General features: G+C 45.6%; 1 protein-coding gene across 6 annotated transcripts in view; it reads right to left on the bottom strand.

Moving 5' to 3' along the window:
* Window positions 1–233: 233 nt before the first annotated feature.
* PTH1R (parathyroid hormone 1 receptor) overlaps window positions 234–23,488 on the bottom strand; it is a 181,849-nt gene continuing 158,594 nt past the window's right edge. For all 6 annotated transcript variants that reach the window (XM_043509770.1, XM_043509773.1, XM_043509774.1 and 3 more), the window contains 6 exons: window positions 16,185–16,245; window positions 11,644–11,710; window positions 7,259–7,353; window positions 5,038–5,179; window positions 3,501–3,542; window positions 234–612 (listed from right to left, as the gene is read on the bottom strand). In XM_043509770.1, coding sequence (XP_043365705.1) covers window positions 250–612; window positions 3,501–3,542; window positions 5,038–5,179; window positions 7,259–7,353; window positions 11,644–11,710; window positions 16,185–16,245 — 770 coding nt within the window. In that variant the 3' untranslated portion in view covers window positions 234–249. The remainder of the gene's footprint in view (window positions 613–3,500; window positions 3,543–5,037; window positions 5,180–7,258; window positions 7,354–11,643; window positions 11,711–16,184; window positions 16,246–23,488) is intronic.

Below are 23,488 nucleotides of genomic sequence, written 5' to 3'. Positions count from 1 at the left end.
GTTGTTCAACAGGTCACAAGGACTGCGGGTCTGGAGAAGACTGCCTTCATTCACACCTTGGAGACTAGACCACTACGTAAATGTGTGTGATCAATAGAAGGCCACATCTGTGGTCCACTTTTCCCATATAACTTGACCTCTTGTTCCTCAGAACAGAGAAACTGTATGAAAACCCTTGGCATCTGATTTGTGGCCTGGCATTCTTTTGCCCTCTAAATGCTCTCTGGGAAAGGTCTTCTTCTTGTCTCTTTACATCACTGTCTCTCTTTCTTCTTCAACAAGTACCATGGGTCTGTCTCCATCATAAAGTCCAGAGCCATTCAGGTACTCCTCTTCTTTGTTGTACTGCTCTGGCCCAGAAGAAGGCATGGAGTTTTCGGAAATTGAGCCATTTTTGACATAGCCTGGCAAATTTCGGTGTCCGTTGAGGGCACCCGGAACAAGTCTTGTATTGAGATGTAGGGCAAGTGCCCCTCTGGTGGTTACATTAGTTATGCTGGTATGGGAGACCATGGGTCCATAACTATATGTCGTGCTCCCACTTCGTGCTTTCCTTTTAAAGTCAAGGGCTAAAGTCCACCTGCTCCATGACTTCTTTATTTCGGCTTGAACCTGTAGAGGTAGAGAGAAAAGAGAGGGAAGATCATGAGTGAGGAATGAAGGGATGACGCTGGTGACTGGGCTGCAGAAGGAGGTAGTGTAGATAGAGATGATGGCTGGAGGACTAGTAGTAATGGGATGGAAGTAATGCGATATCATGAACCACCCCTTAGTGGCAGGATAAATCAGACTGTGGAATGGTCTGCTGAGGGAAATGGTGGAAGTCCTGCTGCTTGCACCATTTACCACTCGACTGGGCCAAGTGGCAGCCTGGGATGGACTGGAAGGCCTGTTAGGTCTTTCCCATCTCTTAGGTGGCACAGCTCCCTTGACTTCAATGGACTTTGGATTGACTTTGGTGGACATACACTCATTTACATCACCTAAGGATCTGGCCCCATTATGTGTCCCTAACTGATTGGTGCTCTCTCTCCTTCACTTTATCTCTTACTGCTGTGGAAGATGCATGACCTTCCCCTCCAGATTTCCCTTCCCAGCTGCCTATTTGGAGTCCTCTCTGAGCCGTAAGGAACCAAACCACTGCCTGCTGGCTAAAACGCCGAAAGGCTCGGTCCAAAAGAAGCCACCTTACCTTACTGCAAACTCTTTTCCAAAAGTATAGTAAACTTCCGATATATTAGGATCATTCAAATCATTTGTTCTCCATATCCAAGCCTATCCCCCCCAAAAAACACCCTAGCCAATCAACCAACCAACCAGCCACCACCCAGCCCTTAATTTAGAGCCAGCATTGGTAACACACAGTGCAGTAATCAGTGGTCCCGACTGACCTTGGAATCTCTTAATCTTGAGTGAATGTTTTTACCATGCCACATGGCAGTTGCTATCAGGCCATGATGAATGTTTCTCCATTAGGCTTTCTTAGCTAGGCCACTAGTTTTGTTCTTTGCCTCGGGTCCCGTTGCAGCAGTAGCATTTAAATCAAGCACTTGGTCTGGACTAATATGGAGATTTAGGATGGCAGAAAGTCATTATCCAGATTGGAACATGGCCAAGACACCTGGGTTAACACCTCTACTCTCCAGAAACAAACGGCCTTGGATTTTGAATGGCTACAAGTTGGCAAGTCCTGGATTTTATACCCTCTCCAAAGAGTGGCAATGTCAACAGAGAACTAGAGAGATGATCTACAAGAAGAACGAGTGCTCTGCAAAATATGCCTTATCATGAGAGATTGCGGGAGCTCAGACTATAGGTAGCTTATTAAAGAGAATGTGAAGAAGCAAGTTGATCATGGTCTGTTAAATACTGACACAGGGAGAAGGTATCGGGTAGCAGAAGGCTCTTTAATCTAGCAAAACAAGATCTAATGCCTGGAAGGTGAAGTCAGCAACGTTCCAACTGGGAACAATATGCCCATTTTTGACAGACAGTAATTAACTGTTGGAATAGCTCACCAAGGGATGGAGTGGATTCCATCGAAACTAGATGTCTTTCTAAATGATTACGCTCTATTTCCAACACAAGCTACTGGGCTTGATGTAAGAATCACCGGGTAAGGTTCATTGGCCTGTGTTATGCTGCAGATGATCATAGTGATCAATTCTGTCCTTAATCCCTATGCATTTTACCAGAGGGTAAAATGGCAGCCTGGTGAATCAACTCCTCCTGAGCGCTCCCTCCAAGAAGAATTACAAACAACAATCCCTCAGAGTGGGCATTGCTGACAATGCAGGACAAGAGTGTGAGTGACCAGAAGGATTAGAGGCTGGTGAAGTAATTCAACATTAACAAGTAGTGGGCTACATTTCAAGGGCAAGATCATAGTGGCACTTATATAGGCCTGTGTAGAGGGCAGCACAGCTTCTCCCAGAAGCCGTGGGAAGACTGGGCCCAGGCTGAAACAATCTCACCTTGTCCATGAAGGACAAGAAGCAATGGGCTTAAACTGCAGCAAGGGTGGTTTCGTTGGATGTTAGGAAAAACTACCTGACTGTCAGGGTGGTTAAGCACTAGAACAAATTGCCTAGGGAGGTTGGGGGATGTTCGTCACTGCAGGGTTTTTAAGAACAGGTTAGACAAACACCTGTTAGGGATGGTCTAATTATTATGTAGCCCTGCCTTGAATGCAGTAAACGGGACTAGAAGGTCCCTCTCACAAGGTCCCTTTCAGTCCTACACTTCTATGATTCTGAGGATACGTCTACACTACCTAGTGATCGATCCCCGATCGCTCTGCCATCGACTTCTGTACTCCCCCGCGGTGAGAGGTGGAAGTGGAGTCGATGGGGGAGCGGTGGCAGTCGACTCCGCGCCGTGAGGATGTGAGGTAAGTCAACCTATTCTCGTAGCTGAAGTTGCGTATCTTAGGTCCATCCCCCCCACTAGGCCTTCGAGTGCCTACTTTGCTCCAGTCATTTGGATGGACCCGGCAGCTCACCCCAATGTACCGCCCCCCCCCCTGTGCTGAAAGAGTGGGGCTCTGGCCTCCCTGCCTCCAAGAATCTAAAAGCGGGGAGGAAGCGAGCGGATCTGGAGTTCACCAAAGCACAGGGATTGGTGCTGTGGGAGGCTCTTCCATCTGGGCTGCCAATAATCTTACCCTAAATGCCTCAGATGGTATGGGCCTGATTCTCCACCATCTTGTTCCTGGTGCTCTCATTTACCCTGGTGCAGAGGGGGTGCAAAATGTTACCGGATCAGAACAGTCATGATTTACACCCAGTTTGAAAGAATTCTCGTTTGGTAGCATTTTGCCCAGGGGGAAATGACTATGAAAGACGCAAAGCAGTGGAGACATTTCTATACCAAGGGTCTAAGTCTCTGCTTGCCTAACTTCATTGACCTCAGTAGAGTTAACCCCAGGAGGACTAGCTGACTGTAGATATTTGGACTCTATTTATAATTAAAGAGGATCATTAAGAACCAAAGACACTCACCTCTCCATTGCAAAAACAGTATATGATGGCAACCAAGAATCCCTGGAAAGAAAATGAAACAACACATTAACATTTATCCTGCTGCATCTCAATGTCTATTCACTGACACCGTGGCCAAAATCCACATAGTTTCACTGATGGCAATGGAGCAACACCAGTTTACCCCAGCTAAAAACCAGTGCAAACCAGGAAAACTCCTATTGTCTAGCAACCTACAAGAAACAGGTGACAATTAATGACTGTCCTCCAGGCTATCAGCTAACCTGCATTTAATGTGCACTGGATGGCTGGCACTTCTGTCCTGGGCTATGGCAGAAAATGAACATTTGTTTCCTGTTGCAGATGTCCTGTAAAGCTTTGGAAGAGCAGCTGCTCACCACTGTCCCAGGTCATTTTCCTGCCCTGGGAAAATTTTTCAAGCTTTCAGAAATGTTCCTGTTTCGCATCAGGATGAATCCTAGACCTTTAAAAAATTTTTGCAGAAAAATCCAGAGCTCTAAGAAGATCCCCTAGCTCAAGTGATTAGGGCCCTATGGGGGAAGTAGAAGTCCCACATTCAAATCCTTACTCTGAACCAGGCAGAGCAGGGACTTGCACCTCAGTCTGCTAGGTCCCAGGCAAGTGGCCTAATCGCTGTGTCTATGGACTACTCTGGAGTGGAGCTTTCTCACACTTGCTTGTTGGAGTTGTTCCACTTTGTATAAATAAATATTTGGAGGGAGGTGGGGAGAGACTGACTGCATAGCCCAGTGTTCGGACAGTCACTTGGGATGTGGGAAATCCAGGATCAGATGAAATGAGAACCCAGTTTTGGGACCTAGTCATGCATTCCCTTTGTACCCAAATGGGAGTTCTTGGTGTGCAACGAATGAAAGGCCAGGTCCTCCCATTTCAGGTCTCATCTGAATCTGCACTTCCCCGCACTTTGGATGCAGAGTTTGTCTGAGCCCAGTTCTAACTTCCCAGCTTCATGTCAGCCACGCTAGTCAGTCACTTAAGATTTTAAACCATAGGTCAGTAGGTTGTCCTTAACGGACGGCAGTGCAGTGTACATGCAAAACAATTTTCATCATATGGCTGCACTCATTTTGGCTAAAAGATCCCAATCCTGCACTCAGATTTGCATTATGCCCATGCTTATCATCGACTTCAGTGGGCTGCTGCGGTTCATGTTAGTGGATCCGTTTGTAGGACTAGGATAAGCTACTTTGAGGCCAGCTGGTTTAAATCCATGCAGCTCTCTTGACCTATCCCAGATGAGGATCTAACCTGGATCTCAAGGGCTTTTGGTGGACAAATGACCATAAAACGATAAAATTATTTGCCTGACACGTTGTCCCAAAGTACCCTAACATGGTTTGCAAATACATACCAGACCCAGCACCAAAGTGCAGCCAGTAAGTCTTGGGAGTGTAACTTGGCACCTATTAAAAATCCTTTCCCCCAAAACAGAACACATTTGATGTCCATCTTCCATCCCACCGAACACCACTACTTTGCTCTTAAAATGCCCAGAAAGTTTAACAGGGTACATTACCTGGAAAGAGTTGAACAGCATTTCATAGTGCATTTGAACTTGCCAAAGAATCCCTGACACCTCTGTATATGGCAAAGCCATGAAAACTATATAGTGAACTCCAAACAGAGGCATAAGGACAAGGGTAGATTTCAGCAGCTTTCTGTAGGAACAGGAGAAGGAGAGAAACACATGGAGAAAGTCATGAGTCTGAATTATCCTCTGGGCCTCCTTAGGGTCTGGATTGAGGTGGGGTGGTGAAATGGTGCTGGGGGGAGTGGGAGGGAAGCTTGCAAGACTGCTGCCCATGATGTGCCTGATTGTGGATATCCAGTCTCCAGGCCTGTCAAGCCAGAACCTTCCACCAGCAGTAAAAATCCCTGGAAAGGAAGGATGGTGCTACTCCATATCTAGGGCCAGACTGCCAATGCTCAGATGGGACAAGGAGGGAGACTTCCAAGACTGTGCCATGCTTGTATCCCCTGGTGCACTAGCATCCTTGGTGGGGGATGGAATGGAGGAGATCAGCAGAGCTGGATGGATGCTGACCTCCCTGGTAGGGGCACAGGAGAGAGAATGCTATGCCATCCTATGGAATGGGGCAGCTCGTCTGCTATCACCTTGTATTTCCCTGGGGTGCAATGTGCGCTGGACGTCCCTTAGCCTAGATGGAGGTACAACTCCACCTCCGCAGGAGCCTATGTGCCTTAGATACAACCCAGACCCTAACATTTGGCTGGGTTCATCCCTCGAATCCCACTGACTGGAAATGATGCCAATCCAGGGATTGAAACGACTGCCAATGGTTACGGCAATTGCCAAATGGAGGCAATTAGCGAGGGGGCAGCATTGCCAGGAGGCCTGGTGCTTTTGCTGTCCAATGACCAACAATCTCTGTGGGGATTAAAAAATCAAAAAGAGCTGAGCCCGTCCAAGCCATAATTAATAGCAAGCCTCTCCGAGTGAGAGATAAACAAACAGATAAGTCTCGGCTGTGACATGGCAGCAGAACAAACCTTTGCATTTTGATGCCAAATTCCAACCCCACTTTCCAATGAAACAGAATCATAGGACTGGAGGGACCTCGAGAGCTCATCAAGTCCAGTCCCCTGCACTCACGTTAGGACTAAGTATTATCTCACTTTTGGATACTCTTCTGGGAGCAAGCCGGTAGGGGTGACCTTGGAACCCTGCTTTTCAGTGATATGGCCTGAATTATTTTGCTTTCTCTCCTCTGGATGTTGTGTGCTGAATCATTTGAACTTGAGCCTACAAATGCCCTGGGAGTTCTCTAGCTGTGGAGGTCTCTCAGCTATTTACTTTCACAGTCAAACTTTGACTACGTTGCAAATATGCTTCATTGTCAAGGGGAAAGGAACAGAAAAAATCCCAACCCCAAACAAACAAGAAAACCCAAGACGAAACTCCAAACTTCCTGTGAATAGTTAGGAATCTTCCTTCACTTGAGCAATCGCCAGTCAAGGTTTTGAAAACAAGGGAGGGAAAAAGTATAAAAAGGAAGGATGGGATTTTACGGTACAGCCTTTTGCTTTATGCCATTGGTTCAAAGTCAACCCAGGGCGATAGTGATTGAAAATCATTATTATTAATTATTTGGGTCACGGTAAAGGACGGAGGCACTACGGTGGTGAGATTGGGACCCTATTGTGCCTGGCTCTGTGCAAACATAACATAAGAGACAGTCCCTGAACTCTAAATAGACAAGGCAGACAAAGAACGGAACTTCCCCAGCATCACGCAGTAGAGCCAGGCCTAGAACTGAGGTTTCCTGAGTAGTAGCCCAGAGCCTTAGCCACTGGGCCAGCCACTCTTCTTACCCAACAGCTGTTGGTGGTCTCCTCAATAGATGGTGCAGGTGTCCATATCACAACTACCACTATCATCGTTAGCCCTTAATGGCCATGCCAGCAGAGAGGCCATGAGCCAAACTGACCTTGGAGGCTGAACTCCCCTCAGCCTATCAGCTGGTACCTCCAGGCTAGGATCTACCCTCTTTAAAGGAGCACTGAGAGGAGGCTTGCAATGCCCCTGGTACACCATGCGCTGCTTCTCCATTGGAACTCTAGCTGGCTCGGTGGAAAGCAGAAGGAGAAGGGCAGTGACTGAGGCTACATGTGCGCTGTCCCTGCTCTATAGGTGATTAGGAGACTTTGATCTCCCAGGCTATCAAGCCCATCCCGTGCTTCTCGCTGTCTCATGCCGGAAGGGAAAGGGGACTCACCTGTACTGTTGTCTCGTATCACACCTCCCTGCGTTTGTCTCCCGTAGCTTGGTTGCTAGGACTCGGATAATATTGATAAAAAGAATAAAATTTACCTGGAAAAAAGAGAAAGATTTTTTTTTAATCACAAAACCAAAACCTGGGGCGCTACCGGATCGAGATGGCGCCTTTCCCCAGGGCCCTGTCCTCCCAGATGTTTCCAGAGAGCATCCTCAGCTCCTACTGGAGGAGGTGAAGGTACACAGCTCCTTCGCGAGCAGCTCAGCAATTTAGCAAGCTCAGGCCAACTGTGTCTGAGCTGAGTGCTCTCTGCTTGATCTTGTGCCATGGAGATAAGGAAGGGCCACCCCTTTTTTCTGGTCCCTAGCAGACCTCATCACATCTAGCCTTGTTATTGTCTCATGGTGGTAACAGGCACATGTGACAAAAATCTATCTAGGCAGTTAAGGTGAAATTCACTCCTGAGCAAGGAGCCCACGCAATGGCCACGGCTCTATTTAAAAACCACGTGACTAGAAAGAATTTTTCAACGGAAACTGTTGATTCGTCCAAACCAAAACTTTTCCTGGAAATGTATCAGTTTCAAAGAAGTTTTCCCAGCTGCAGGATGGAACTTTTGATCAAAACTAGGGACAGAACCAAAACCATACCCCAGAATAGCCAATAGCTAGCCCCTCACCTGGGAGATGCAAGACCCAGGTTCAAGCTCCTACTCCACAGTGGGATGAGCATGGAGGGAAAACCTGGTCTTCCTCATCCCACTCCAATGTCCTAACCACGAGGCTATAGAGTCGATTACTTTCTTTGTCCCAATGAACATGTAGTTATTTACATACAATAGAACAGCTTCAATAGGAGAGATCAAAAGAAAGCCTGACACCAGAGCCCAGCGGGGTAGGGCATTTGCCTGGGGTATGGAAGACCCATGTTTAGGAAGTTCTCTTCTTCACCCCAATGCAAAACAACAACAGATTTCAAAACTGGAAATTGTTCACAAAGTGGAATTTTTGTTTTCTGGCCACCCCTACATCAGTGAGATTTGATGGGTCACTGGGGTGAATTTTGTCTTTTCACCATGCTCATCACTAGGGCCCTACCAAATTCACAGTCCCTTTTGGTCAATTCACGGTCATAGAATTTGAAAAATCGTAAATTTCGTGATTTCAGCTATTTAAATCTGAAATTTCACGGTGTTGTAATTGTAGGGGTCCTGACCCAAAAAGGAGTTGTGTGTGAGTGTGTGTGTGGGGGGGGGGGGTTGTGGCACTGCTATCCTTACTTCTGCGAGGCTACTGGCGCTGCCTTCAGAGCTGGGCAGCTGAAGAGCAGCAGCTGCTGGCCGGGAGCCCAGCTCTGAAGACAGAGCCACTGCCAGCAGCAATGCAGAAGTAAGGATGGCCTGGTCTGCTATTGCCACCCTTACTTCTGCGCTGCTGCTGGCAGGGTGCTGCCTTCAGAGTTGGGTGTCCAGCCAACATCGCCCGCTCTCCAGCCATCCAGCTCTGAAGGCAGCACAGAAGTAAGAGTGGCAATACTGTGACCACCCTAAAATAACCTTGTGACTCCCCTGCAACTCCCTTTTAGGTCAGGACCCCCAATTTGAGAATGCTGGTCTTCCTCATGAAATCTGTATAGTATAGGGTAAAAACTCACAAAAAAACAGATTTCATGGTGGGAGACCAGATTTCACAGTCCATGACATGTTTTTCGTGACTGGGAATTTGGTAGGGCCCAGCTCATCACTGAGCATCTGAGTGACTCAAAATGGCTGAGAGAACAGAGCCTTCCAAACAAGTGACTGAAATTCATCCTGAAGTCTGAATGACTCTTTCCCTCCCCACACACCAGTCAGGTGCCTCTATATCAGGATTGAGGCCTGCTGGCAGGACAAGGTAGAATGGGAGCAGCTTGCACAGCCTCTGCCCTTGCTGGACCTACTCTGTGCATAGGGGTTTTAGTCTCTGTGGCTGTCAACCCAGCATCTTTCAACAGCCTTTAAAGCAAGTTCAAAGATAGATCATAAGAAATGTGGTGCGAAGGAAAAGCAATAGGGAAAGGGGTAAAGTATCTCCATGGGCTAGGGCTCTGTGTGAAACTGGTCTACATTTTTCTGCAGAAAGAAAAGGAGGACTTGTGGCACCTTAGAGACTAACAAATTTATTTGAGCATAAGCTTTCGTGAGCTTATGCTCAAATAAATTTGTTAGTCTCTAAGGTGCCACAAGTCCTCCTTTTCTTTTTGCGAATACAGACTAAGACGGCTGCTATTCTGAAACCATTTTTCTGCAGAGTTTATTACTTGGGCATAGGGGCCTCAGCAGAGATCAGGGCCCCCTTGTGCTAGGGGCTGTGCAAAGGCACAGAATAAGAGGCAGTCTCTGCCCTGAAGAATGTGCAATCTAAATAGATAAGACAGACTACAGAGGGAGGATCGGGAGTCTTATTACTGCCATTTTATAGATGGATACACAAGGCACAGAGAGGTAACTGGCAAATCTTGGCCCCGTAGAAATCAATGAGAGTTTTGCCATTGACTTCAACGGAGCCAGGATTTCACTCTTAAGTGACGGACCCAAGGTCATACAGAAAGTCTGGGCAGAGGCAGGAATTTCACTCAGAAATCTTGACTCCCAGCTCAGCGGCTTTGCCACAAGCCTTTGCCTTTCTCTCCAGCTAACAATGGCCAAGCCATTGGACCGTCTATGACTTGTGTTTGTTTCTTTGCAGTCCTTCACCAAACTTTGTATTTCCTGATTGATACTGTATTGCCATAGAACCCGTGATCCCAATATGAAGGAAACAAGAAAGGTAATTCCTCTTGTTTTTCCTGAAACACCAGCAAAGCTTTGAAGGAAATGCAAACAACTGAATGACTTCTAAGTTACCAGTGCAGTGGAGAGACTTTAAGCCCCTTAGAACCAGAACTGTCTGAGAGCTCATTCAGAAAATGCAAAACTTTGTCCAGAAACAGATGACAAGCCAGTGTGGGGACTGAAAAAGCAGCCAAGTGTGCAATAGGAACCCACAGAGACTAAATGGAAACAACCCACAGAATATGTTTGCGCAATAAATAGTTGCATTTGTAAATAGTTCTATAGAACCTCATGAAGAAGCATTCTCTTTACAAGGAGAAACATCTATTCAGCCCTTTCTCGTCTACTAATTGGGCTTTAAATTAAATGCAATGGGGTTGCTGGCAATCAACTACTTGAATGATCTGAAGTGTGTCTTCCATCCTACAGTTTTATTTCAAATGATTATTGTGTGGTCTTCGCACTTTGCTCCTTCCAATGCACAGAAGGAACCACCAGAGCCAGTTGGAGAATTTCTGTCAATACAAAATTTTAACAAGGAAAGAAAATAAAAAATAATTTCCTGGATTAGCTCTGCTAATTACATTTACTTCAGAAGGTTCCATATGCAGAAGGCCTGAGTCTCCTCTCACCCACACTGCTCTGTCACGTGATCTGTAAGTCAGAAGAATCAAGGCATTCGGCCTGATTCAAAGCTCTCTGAAGTCAGTGGAAAGACTGTTTAATGCAATATGCATAGAGAATTGTATGCATGCACAGAGGAGAACTAAAATGTGTTGGTAGAGAAAATCTCTCTCTTTATCAACTATCTGTCAGAAGACAGGGTGGAGGGGAAAAGTTGGGGAAAGAAAGATGAGATAATTTATACAATACAAATTGAAACAGATTTCCCAGGATAACTAAAACCCTAATCTTGCAAACACAAAAAGAACCAACATTACTTCCTTCGGGTGAGTAATCCCATCTGTATAATGCTGACCATACCTGCCTCATAAGAGGTCTGGGTCATTCCTAGACCTTGATGTTTTCCATTCTATAACTGCATCTGCTGTCCTCTGTGGGGGAGGCTGAGCTGCTGCCCTACTGATGCTTGGTTAATGACACGTGGAACCGACCAGCAGTGATTGTTCTGAGACTTACTATTCCCCTCCTTTAACAAGCTGGGTCAGGGAGTAAATCCAGAATAAGCACTAATGGCAGTCAAAATGCAAAGGTTCAGTTTGCCTGAGGATCCTACATTGGAAGGTTTAACTGGATCTTCTTTGGTGCAGAAGCTTGGCAAGATCATCCTCTTCCTCTCCTGGGCTTTCCGGTACCATGTGGGCTGGAAACACCTTGATTCTTAGAGGACAGGTGCTCAGCACTGTCTGAAAATCAGGCCCCTTTATGACTTGTGAAGTCAACCCCACAGAGTTGAGCCCCCTCCCCAAAATCACTAGTCACTTTTGCAAATCCTGACCTATATGTTTATTTTATTAAAAAGTTTGGGATCACAGGCTGAGCTTCTTTCTTCCAGCCACCTAGTTTGGGCTCCCGTCCCCCTCGCCATCCCAAGTCAAAATCCAGTACTCACCACAATAGCTACCAGGAGGGGCACCTGAAAAATCCATTGTAAATTGCTGGCACTCAAGTCCCAACACCTAGGAAGAGAGTGGCACCACATCAGTAAATCCTCATCTGCCCAGGCAAATAGCCTCACTTTCCTGTTTGCAACTCAGTGCTGAAAACAGGAACCCATCAATGCCCTATGCGTGTGGGGAACCAACCCAAGCCATCCCTTCCCCCTCCCATTGGCATCAAAACCAGCCTCCTTTTATCCCTACCGTCTGCTTTTAAAAGCCAATTTTAAATGCATTTAAAATCTTAGGCCCAGATCCTCAAAGGTATTTAATGCTTAAGATGCACTGAAATCTGTGGCAGTTGGGCATTACTCTCGGCAGATTTCAGGGACTTGCTCTTTTTGCATCATCAACGCTGGTGTCCGATCCTCTTTGAACTGGAATTCTCCACCCCAGTCTGTAATGGCCAGGGTTCAGCAAGCCACATTGGGATTCATTTCCTTAGGCCTGGGCCTACACACAGAAGCTGCACAGATCTAACTAAAGGTGGAATTTTAAACCAGTACAAAGCCCTGTGTGGACATACTTAAACTGGTTTAAAACCGGTTCCATCTTGTGCTTGCAAATTTACCCACACTAGTTGTTAATTACAAAGGTCTAAATTAAAGTTAAGAGTGTCCACAGAGGGCTTTAACTCAGTTGGCTTTAAAAATCAGACCTACAGTTAATGCTTTGTGTGTAGACGAGGCGGTGGTAGAAGTTTCTGCCCTCGCTGCCCTGCAGGATGAAGTGCTCTGTTGAGAACAGGTGCGTGTATCCCCTCCTTCTGTTCTGCCAACAAGCCTCAAGCCTACCCTGCTGCAGGTTCATTCTCCTTGCTTAGCCAATCCTTGGCCTCTCTGCTTTGGCTGCCAATAGCGGGAGGGGGCACTGATTGAGGTGGTGGGTTTTCTGATGTGGTCCCCTCCTCTGGGAACTGGACAGAGGCCTCCAAAGATATTTGATATAGGCCACTGAGTGAGACCGTCCGATGGTAATCATGGCTTCACCCACTGCTGTGGACTGGATGTGCTCCAGCAATCAAGAAACGAAAGGGTCTGTAGCCCTCTGTTGGCACCACACCATAGCAGCGGTTTTCACGTCCGGGGCCAGCGTCTACTCCGTGTGGATGTTTGAGGAGAGCAAATAAAAGGGGTGGCAAAAGCTCCGACAAGAATGGAAGGTTTTTACACAGATGTGTGTTCGCAAATGCCCCGCATCAAGGTGACGAGGGATATGTTGTCCTCTAATGAGCTGAGTGGTGATCTAAGTCACAGGCACTAGGGAGTGCGGTTAGGTTACGCTGTGCTTGTCGGATAGGAATATACTGGTAGCAGGGTTTCAGCTATGGATGTATATTGTGCATGTAAACTATGCTGCACAGCTACTGCATCTGGGGCTATAGCCATCCCCCACCTGGTGCCCGGAGAGCCTCTGACTGAAAAGGTGGCAAATTTCAGAAGTCAGCGCTAAGTATGTTCAGCTTGTGCTGAAATCAGCAGTGGGTTTGGGGGTGTGGGGGCTGAGTGTAGAGTAGCTGCCTTGTGCTGGTTCAACTGGCTAGTGTGTTAGACCAACACCTCTCCAGGATAATCTAGGTATGCATAACCTTCAGCATGGGGCGATGGGTCAAATGACCTCTGAAGGTCCTTTTCAACACTGCATTTCTATTACTCTGTGTGCAGTACTGATCTCAAAAGGTTTCAATGTCTGTAGAGCAGTGGTGGGCAACCTGTGGCCCACACGCGACCCGTCAGGGTAATCTGCTGGCAGGCCGCCAGACAGTTTGTTTACATTTGCACGACTGCCCGCAGCTCCCAGTGGCTGCGGTTCACCGTTCCAGGCAATGGGAGCTGCAGTTGACAGGTTGCCCACCATTGCTGTGGAGGAAGGAGAAAAAGTACTAAATACGATGAAGAATGGTAAAGCAACTGGTGAAGATGAAATAAGTGCTGATATGTTCAATGCAGCTGGAGATATCAGAATCAAGTGGCTTCACAGGTTACTACATGTTTGCTGAGATCAACCTAGGATATCCGATGAGTGGATAACAAGATTGACTGTGCCACTTCGGAGGGGTAAGGGTGATACAAATGATCCAAACACCTATCAGGGGCATCACCCTGTGAAGACAGCCTCTTAAAGTCCTTGAGAGAGTTTTGGGAGGCCAGGTGGAGGTGCAAGGTTGAGGAAAACATAGGAGAGGCGCAACATGGCTTTGGGAAGAGAAGCAGTACTATAGACGTAGTATTTGCATTGAGACATAAGTTTGATAGCATGGTAAATGGAGGGCATAGCTGCTATGTAGCATTTATTGAGCTTGAGAAAGCATCCAGCAAACAAGAGGAAGTACTTTTTCACACTCTGCACAACTAATCTGTGGAACTCATTGCCATGGGATGTTGTGAGGGCCAAAAGTGTATAACTGGGGTTCAAAAAAGAACTGGATAAGTTCATGGAGGATAGGTCCATCAATGACTATTAGTCAAGATGGTCAGGGAAACAACCCCATGCTTGGGGTGACCCTAAACCTCTGATTACCAGAAGCTTGGAGGTGAAGATGGGGTGGATCACTCTATAATTGCTCTGTTCTGTACACTCCCCCTGAAGCTCTGATATGGGCCACTGTTGGAGACAGGATATTGGGCAAGGTGGACCATGGTTTGACCTGATATGGCAGCTCTTATGACTCGCTTCTTCAGGGGTTGGTATTCGGAGTATTGAGATGGGTGGGAGGGGAACTTCGAAAAGTGGAGATGATAGAGGAACTGTACTGAGGGTCAAGAGCTAAGGGGGTAAAAAACATGGAATTTCAGAGATTTTTGAGGTGACCAGGGATTGAGACAAGGTAGTGTGCGGAATCCACTTCTCTTCATCCTAATTATGGAATTAATTAGTCAGAGAATGAAGCCTGTGGAGACACAGAGAAAACTAATGTGTGCTGATGACCTCGCCCTTTTGGCTGACAGCAAAGAGGAAGTGGTAAATACGGTATTAGAGTGAGCTGAAGCCCCACTCACCCAAATTTGTGGTTGAAGACCATGGTTTGAAGGTAAACATAATAGCTCAGTGGTTTGAGCATTGGCCTGCTAAACCCAGGGTTGTGAGTTCAATCCTTGAGGTGGCCATTTAGGGATCTGGGGCAAAAAATGGGGGATTGGTCCTGCTTTGAGCAGGGGGTTGGACTACATGACCTCCTGAGGTCCCTTCCAACCCTGATATTCTATGACTTAACATAGAGAACAGAAGTTATGCAAGTAGGGAAAGTGGGAGTAGAGCTGTTGATTAAAGTTTCTGGAGAGAAGCTGTGTGCTTGATAAATACACATACTACTGCTGGGGAACTAAACAGAAGAACTCAATGTGCATGGGCGGCACTGAGAAAGATGGCAGAAGTATTGTGGGACTGGCAATTAAGTAACAAACTGAAAGGAAATGCGCGTGCTGCCTGTGTTTGTCTCCTATGGTTTGGAAACTGTGGGTCTTATGAAGCTGGAAGAAAGGATGATACAGGTAGTAGAAAGTAATATGCTGAAGAGAGCAGCAAGCAAGCGGAGGGTAGCAAGTACTCATGGAAGAAATTAGGGAGAAAGTACTTGGGACTCTCAATGATAGACAGGCTGGAGAGCACACATTTGACGGGGTTTGGATATCTGATAAGAATGGGAGGCAAACAACTAGCAAAGAAAGCATGGGAGGAATGGGATAGTCAGAAAGGACACGGAAGATGGATGTTACGATTGAAAGACTGTCAAGAGAAGTTTAAAGATGAAAAGACTGTAACTCCAAGACCTACAACCCACGCCATGAACCGGAATGAGTGGTGAAGAACCACGGGTGCCTCCAACCCTATGTATATGGGAAAAGGAGTTGAGAAGCGAGTGCAGTGCAGTACTGACCTCTGCTGGATGGGATTGGAAGTACTGAGATGTGTGTCATAAGCCCTGTAATGTACAAGCAAATGTACAAGTGTTAGCTCAAGTGTTAGAGGTCTATGCTTGTGGAGTGCAATATCAACAGACCCTGGTCGTCATTGGGGGATTGAACTTGAGACCTCGGGAGCTAAACGCATGAGCTTCAAGCCACATGGCAATTAGCTAAGGTTGTAGCAAACATATTAATTTCTAAGTGGTCTTTGTGCCACTAGAAGGGACAGATCACCACATCCAGGAGGTGTGTGGGTTACACAAGAATCACAGTTCTATCCCTGAGCTTGACGCAGACTTCCAAGCAGTCCCAATGTGCCAGCTATGAAGTTGTAGGTGACCACAAATTGGTTAAATTATTTAAAACTAAAGACAAGCCAGGAGAGTTACAACAGAACTACAGAATTTTATCCCCTGCTTGATGCATTTCCTGCCTTCATTTTAAGATTGCTTCAGATCTGCAGCCTTATCTAGTCCCCCACTCTCCCCCAGGGTCCATAATTTATCCACAAACCTCTCAGTTCCAAAAATGCGGCAAAGACATAACATAAGAACAGGAAAAAAACAACACAGAATCCAACCAAGACTTACTCTGTGTCCGCTAGATTGGCCCTCACGCTGGCCCACACTGTGACAATTACAGCAGGGAGTCCTGAAAACAAGAAAGTACTCATCAGTACATACAATGTATAGCAAACTCAGTCTATTGTAAGCCAACTGCAGAGAGCTAGAGCTGGCGTGAGGGACTTTATTTAGAGGACTCCCCCATGGTTCAGGTATAGTTTGGAGCTTAACGGCTCACTCCTGGTTTCACCTCCAACTTCAGGGAACCACAGATCTGGAAACAGACATAGACCCATATTCCAAGTCTTGGTCCTATCCAGGACACCAAATACGAATACCACGGAGTTCTGGGGAAGTTTGGATCAAGAGACACAAATGACTCAGGACGATTATTATTTGTATTACAGTAGCAATGATCTTACTAGAGGCCTTAACTGAGATTGCGATTTCATTGTGTTGGGCGCTGAACATACCTATAAGAAGAGACAACCCCTGCCCCAGAGAACTCACAGTCTAACTTGGCAAGAAGGAGAATTGGCAGGAGACGAGTGACTTGCCAAGGGTCACGCAGCAGGACAGTGATGGGACCAGAACTCCTGATTTTCAGCCCACTGTACCACACTACCTCTCAGGATAGAAAGCATCCTAACCTTTACATATCCATCACACACATACCCAAGAAGGCTGCTGGCAATACTCTCAGACAGTGACAACCTCTCTACCTTCCACTGCTTCTGAGGCTCTGGAGACCTTCTCAAAAGTTTGGGAAGCCAGTAGGTTTCCAAGCAGGGCAGATCAGTTTGGATATTCATTTTTGTTTATAGCTCTGTGGCACCCAGAGTCAGATAGGATTGCAGCCTGGAGTTGGGGAGAGTACTTGTGCTGCCGTTTTGGGTTACAGGTCATCTGGAGGCACGAGGCTCTGTGTGGCTATATAGTTCACATAGCCCTCTCACTGCTTCCAGTTGAAACTGGATTCAGCAGAAATCCTATGGGAGAGAGCATCTTTGTGATAGTTCCAGGCTGATCTCCAAACCCAGGAGATAAGTAGAGCTAGCTGAAAACTTTCCAGTAGAACCGTTTCAAGTTGGAACATGCTGATTCGACAAAAAACGAAACATATTACAGGAACATGTTGAAGTGATCAAAACTTCTTTCCACATTAGAGTTTTGACTTTTATGTTAATATAATACATAATCAAAATGATAAAGTCAAAACAATATATTTTTGGAATATATAATTTTGCAAAAGTGCTGAGGTTTTGACTTTTTGTCCCGATTCAGGACAAAAATCTCAGCATTTCCTATGGGACAGAAATTCCCAACTTTGACCAGTTCTGGAGATAAGTATTAATTATGGAAATTAGGGGGCTGGGAGTTTTGCTGGGCAAGTCATTCAGATCGCCAGGGTTCCTTCCTCTAATTTGATGCATTTGATACATTTTACCCATCGCAATTTGATCACCAGTTTGATCAAAGAAAGAGCTTATTTCTCAACTGGGATGGAGAAGAAGCTTCTTCCATCTGCCTCATGAATTAATGAAAGCTAAGATAACCCTGGGAAAATATGTTTAAAGCCAAATTCATCTCTGGTGTAACCACGCTTATTTCATTGGGTTTACACCTGGCATTGTACCGTGTAAGAGCTAAGACAATATTGAATAGAATATATTCTTTTTTTGAGTCCAATTCTAATTTCTTTATGCATCCAAATCCCCCATGGACTTCCCTGAAAACTCAGGATTGGGCCTACAAGAGCTTCCACAAATAGTAGTAAAATAGCCCCTTTCAGAAAACAAAGAGGATGGTTATTAATAATATAAACTCTGTGTAGATTCTATGCTCTGTGGGGCACAATTCAGGAAAGTCCTTCTGTATGTGTTTAAGCCCATTTCAGCTCCATTGAAGTCCATGGGACGTTAAACATGTGCTTAAGTTGGTGCTAAGTGCTAGGTGCTAAGGACTTTCCTGAATGGAGTGTGGGGCAGAAACTAAGGGCTTGGCTACACTTGCGAGTTACAGCGCATTAAAGGAGCCTCGGGCGCACTAGCTCACTCCCCGTCCACACTGGCAAGGCACGTAGAGCGCTCTGACTTCGTGGCTGGTCCACTCCTGGTACTGCACCTCGGCGAGTGGAATAACGTTTTGTGCGCCCCCGCTGGAGCGCTGCGGTGCCAGTGTGGACACCCTGGTCTGTTAGTGTGCTCTGATCGGCCTATGATCTTGTCTACATTTGCCTGTGCTAGCGGCAGCATGCAGGGTCCATGTAGCTACACGCCACAGGGAAAGGCAGGCTGTGTCCACACGCACTGGGGTGTGCCACTATAGGCAGTGGGGAAAGGCTCTGGAAATGGGGAGGCAGCGGGGAAAGGTTCCGGCAGTGGGGAGGCAGCAGGACACTACACGGCTAGTCCTAGCAATGCAGACATGGGAGGCAGCATTTGGGTGTGCAGAGAGCTGTTTGACATTTTTCAAACACAATATTTTTAAACAAAAAAGATGATCTTTTCTCAATATCAGCAATTTTCATCTATCTACCCCCATACACTCCCCCTCTCTCTCTTTCTCTCTCTATCTACCTCCATACACCCCCTCTATCTATCTATCTGTCTATCCCCATACACCCCCTCTATCTATCTATCCCCATACACCCCCCCTATCTATCTATCTATCTTTAAATTTTCAATTTTTCAGAAAAAAAGCCTAGAAAACAAAAAAACTAGGGTTTTTAATTACTTTTCATTTTCTCCCCTTCTTCCTCATTTTTTCTGAATGGCAAAATGGAAAAAGGAAAAGGGGAGGGAGAGGGAAAGGGGGAAAAAAAGAGAAAATTGTGGGATTGGGGGAAGAGAAAGTGAAAAATGTAAAAAGCAAATAAGTTTGAAAACAAACATGTTCAAAACAGAAAAATGTTGATACAAAATCGGACACATTTTGAAATTAGTTCCCTTTTCAAATGTGTAAAATGAAAATTACTTTGACAAAATTTTGGATAATCCCCCCCCCCCTTTTTTTGACCATCTCTATTTTACATTGGTGTAACAGGGACAGAATTTGGCCTTGCAGGTTCTTTCCAAAGGCCACAGCTATTTGTTCAAATTATTTAAAAAAAAAAAGAAACCTATGCTATAAAGCATAAGAACCTTGATCCTTGGGTTCCCTACAGTATCTCTTTAACTCCACTTTCTGCTGGGTCTCTATTGGCCTCTCCCACCAGTAGTTATTATGGTCATCATGTAGATGCCCAATTTGAGATCCCTTAGGACTGATTTTAAGTGGTGCCAAGCTCCCACAGCTCCCAGGAACATCAATGGGAGCGGTGGGTGCTCAGCCTACTCTAAAAACCAGGCACAATGTCAGGACCCAGAATTAGAAGACACTCTCAAGAATTTGGCCATATGTGTCAGCCTGCAGGTGGCACTGGCAGTGAAAGTCACAACGGATGAACTGTTCTTGCATTTGGCGAACCAGCCAAGAAAGGGCAAGCCTCACAAAAGCAATTTGGTCTCCCTCATGCACTCGTGCACCCATCCATCCACACCCCAGTCCTGCATGTGAAGCCACAGGTAGAGTCCCCCAGGGTGGCGATGCTGTAATTGACTTCTACAGTATCCACATTGTATGCGCTGTGCATGTCCAATCAATACACACAGTGTGTACAATGCAGGTTCTATAAAGTCAGGTCTCTCCCCTTGAGCTGGAAAAAGTGCAAACATCTCAGGCTAGGCAAAATCCTTCCCCTCAGCCCTTTTCCAACAAAGAGATGCCACTGGATGAACAAAAGGAGTGTGTACACACACACACACACACACACACTCTTCTTCTAATGCCCCTGAGTCCTGCATGATGAAGAGCTAAGAATGCTGACTCCACCTGCAGTTCAGAAAGGGAGACTTCATTGGAGTGCCGGGATGAACTGTATCTGTTCATAGGTCTATAAGAGCATCTCTATTCCATGCTATTGTGCTATCTTCTGAGTGATCTGTAACACCAAACCATGTGTGGTCAGCAAAGGGCGGATTATGCGCCCCTCCCTGAAGTCTGGCTTGTGTAATGTCAACAGACCCCAGCTGTTGGCAGGCAGGATCAAACCTGGGACCTCTGGAGCTAAATGCATATGCCACTACTGCGTGAGCTAAAAGCCATCTGCCTTTTAGCTAAGACTGTAGAGCAAACTCAATCTCGCTCTCTAAGTGGTCTTGGTGCCACTACATGGGACAGAACACCACACCCAGGAAGTGTGCGGGTTAAACTTGCTCATGCAAGGAGCCCATTAGGAGGAAGTGCTACTCAGTGTGAGTAAGGGTTGCCCTAAAGATCTTGTGTCTCTACTAGTGTTAACCATAGTGTTCTGGGGTATAATACAATAATTGCATTCAAGCTGTGGAAAAGAGCCCCTCTTCCCTGTCCTCTGCTCCAGTGGCTGGAGTAGTTATTCTTCATTTCCCTGACTACAAGCACTTGAGTAACATCACTTGCACAGAAGAGATGCTCAAGGCTGCTCTAAGTTGTGCCAGACCTTTCTGCATTTAGCTTGCAATCACTTTGGGGACAGTATGTACAGCACCTAGCACAATGGGATTCTGATCCCAGTTGGTGCCTCTCTGTGCTCCTCTAACAGCAACAACTCTCTGTCTATTTTAGGTTTCCCTATCACACTCACCCCCATAGTGTCTAATTGCCATGAGGTCCAGCTACAAGGGACAATTAAAATACGAATAAAATACAACTGAGATAGTCTACAGTTTTCTACAGTTATTGGTCATACTCCTCAGACTTCCCTCATATAACAGCTGCAGAGAACCTGAAGCTTGTTGGTGAATTTGACACTAGTAAAATCTCCCCTCTCCCACCCCACCCCCCCGCCAGATGTCTGCAAGAAACAAGTTCCTTCTGTCACCTTTGTATCCTCTTTACTACAAGAAGGGCCAGATCCATCTACTGACCAGAGGTGAGTGAAATTTTTCAGCAGAAACTTTTTTTCAATGAAAAATGGGGATTTGGGTTAACAAAACTTTTTGCAAATTCATGTTGAATTCACCAAACTGTTTCAGATGAAAAAAAACCCGATAAATTCCTCCACAAATCTATCCATTGTAATATTTTTTTAATTTGACAGGACTTTCTGTTTTGAAATTTCCTTCAGTTTACTTTAAAACAGTACAAAATAAATTTTAAAAAGGAAGCTTAAAATCAAAAGAAAACATTTGGTTTCAGGCTGAATGAAACTTTCTGTGCGACCCAAAATGAATTTTTTTTTTCATCTTTTTGATTTGCTGAAAATTTTCCAAAAAAATCTCATTTTCAGGTCAACCCCAAACAATTTTTTTTACTCTAGTTTTTGGAAGTGCTAGTGAACTGAAAAACCAACTATTCCAGATCCACTGTTGACAACAACTTACGCCAGCTGAGGCTCTGGACTGTAAAGTCTCCTCCAGATAAATCCTTGGATCTAACATCAGAGAGCAAATTGGTGTTTTGGTTCTTTCAGCATAAATTGATTTATGGTGAAAGGTTTGGATTTTCCTAGAAATCTCCAGGGCATTACAAATCTTTAGATGTTTGTAGTTATATAAGCAAAGGATCTCAGCTCTTGGGGCAAACTTCTCTCTTCTCTACCTATGTGAACATCGTAGTTATTTATCACTGGTTCTATGTTGGTCTTCATTGTGGTATGGGCATGATCCAATGCCCGCTGTATTGAATTGGAGTCTATCCATTGACTTCAGAGGGCACTGGACTAGGGCCTCCTTCTGAATGCCCAAAAGTTATCAAAGCCATGTGTATATATATATTTTTTTATCATGCTAATCCAAATAAAGCAAACCAAATGCAACTGGAGGAAATCATCTGTTCTCATTTCAGAGGAATTTAATTAAACAGCCACAAATGTTTGGAGTCAAATGGATAATTGGTGTTGTGACAGGTGTGCCTTTAGCATTGTGAACTGCTCAATAAGTTGATTATACTTTGGCAGTGATCAGAAGTGTTAATGAAAGGATCCGATGCCTGTTTGACTGGGGATTTTTTGGCTCCTTCAGCATTATTAGCAGTGTTGCTTTGTGCTAAACGTGTGGCATTATTTCTACTGAATCACCCCTATTTCTAGGATTTGCACTAGGAAATCATTTCTCAGGCTTGTTCTGTACCAAGCATTTCATTATAATACTAAGCGGCAGCACACATTCAATGCAATTCTCTCCAAAGTAAAATAGACACAAGACTAAATTAGTAAGATGCCTCTGTTACTCCAGTACTTTGAAGAGTTTTTAAATATGTGAGTCCAAAAAATTCTGAGTCTAATTGCAGTTGGAAGAGGAATTATCCTATAGCGGATGTTTGGAAATCCCTCTAGTCAATGCATCATTTCTTCAACTTTCACTAAGGAAAGCCCAGGCTTTCATAGCCTTTGCAACGCTGACACCTCTGGGACCCCTGGATCTTAAGACACAAACCGCTACCACCTGAGCTCAAAGGTCAAAGCTCAGTAGCAAAGCTGTAGCAGGCTCAAGTCAACTGCTATGTGGCTTAACCACCACTAGAGCGGGACAGAGTGCCACACCCCGTGGCTGTGACATACACGTTACACCTTAAATGTTGACTAGCTAGCTAGTTGGGAGATCCACTGGTATAGAAACCATAGGTGGAAATGACCAATTACATACAGTGCCAAGGCAAGATTGAGGCCTGCAGTATATTCTCCAGGGCTTTGTACAGTGCATTTTTTTAAAACAAGGTCTCTGCTGTTTCGCTTGAGAAATTCGAATAGATCCCACCTTCGAGAAGCTTTCCCTGCTGTATGTTCCTTTGATCATATACCACACCCCATTATGTCTCGTTATACCTGTGAGCACCATCTTAAACATCCACTCTTCTCCCTCAGTGTTTCCACCCATCAGACGCTTGCAGACAGTTATCATGCTGCCCTCAAACGATCTGCACCTCATTAATCCCTGCCTTGTCTCACTGAGCCAGTGGCAGCGCCAGAGGGGAACAAAAGCACATTCTCTTCTTAAACACTTGTGTGTAAACAGCCTTCCACTAATGGCTTGCCCCCACCTCTTCCCTCCCTCCCTGCTCCAAGAAAAGATCCAGGCATACAAAAAAAAATTGCTTCCCCACAAATTGCAGGTTTCCATTTGTGCGCTCAGACACTCGAGAAATCCGGTGGCAGGAGAGTCTGAGGCCAGAGGAAGGAAATCAGAGTGTAGGACTCCCCCGTGAACCAACACCCGGAGCCCTGGCTGCACGTCTCATTTATACAACCATTTCTCCAGATGCTGACAGTCTCAAGAAAACCTGGCCCAGCCAGTGTCACACTCATGCCAACT

The sequence above is a fragment of the Dermochelys coriacea genome, chromosome 2, assembly GCF_009764565.3.
Source record: "Dermochelys coriacea isolate rDerCor1 chromosome 2, rDerCor1.pri.v4, whole genome shotgun sequence".
NCBI classification, from domain to species: Eukaryota; Metazoa; Chordata; order Testudines; family Dermochelyidae; genus Dermochelys; species Dermochelys coriacea.
This window is presented reverse-complemented; position numbering and strand designations above follow the sequence as displayed.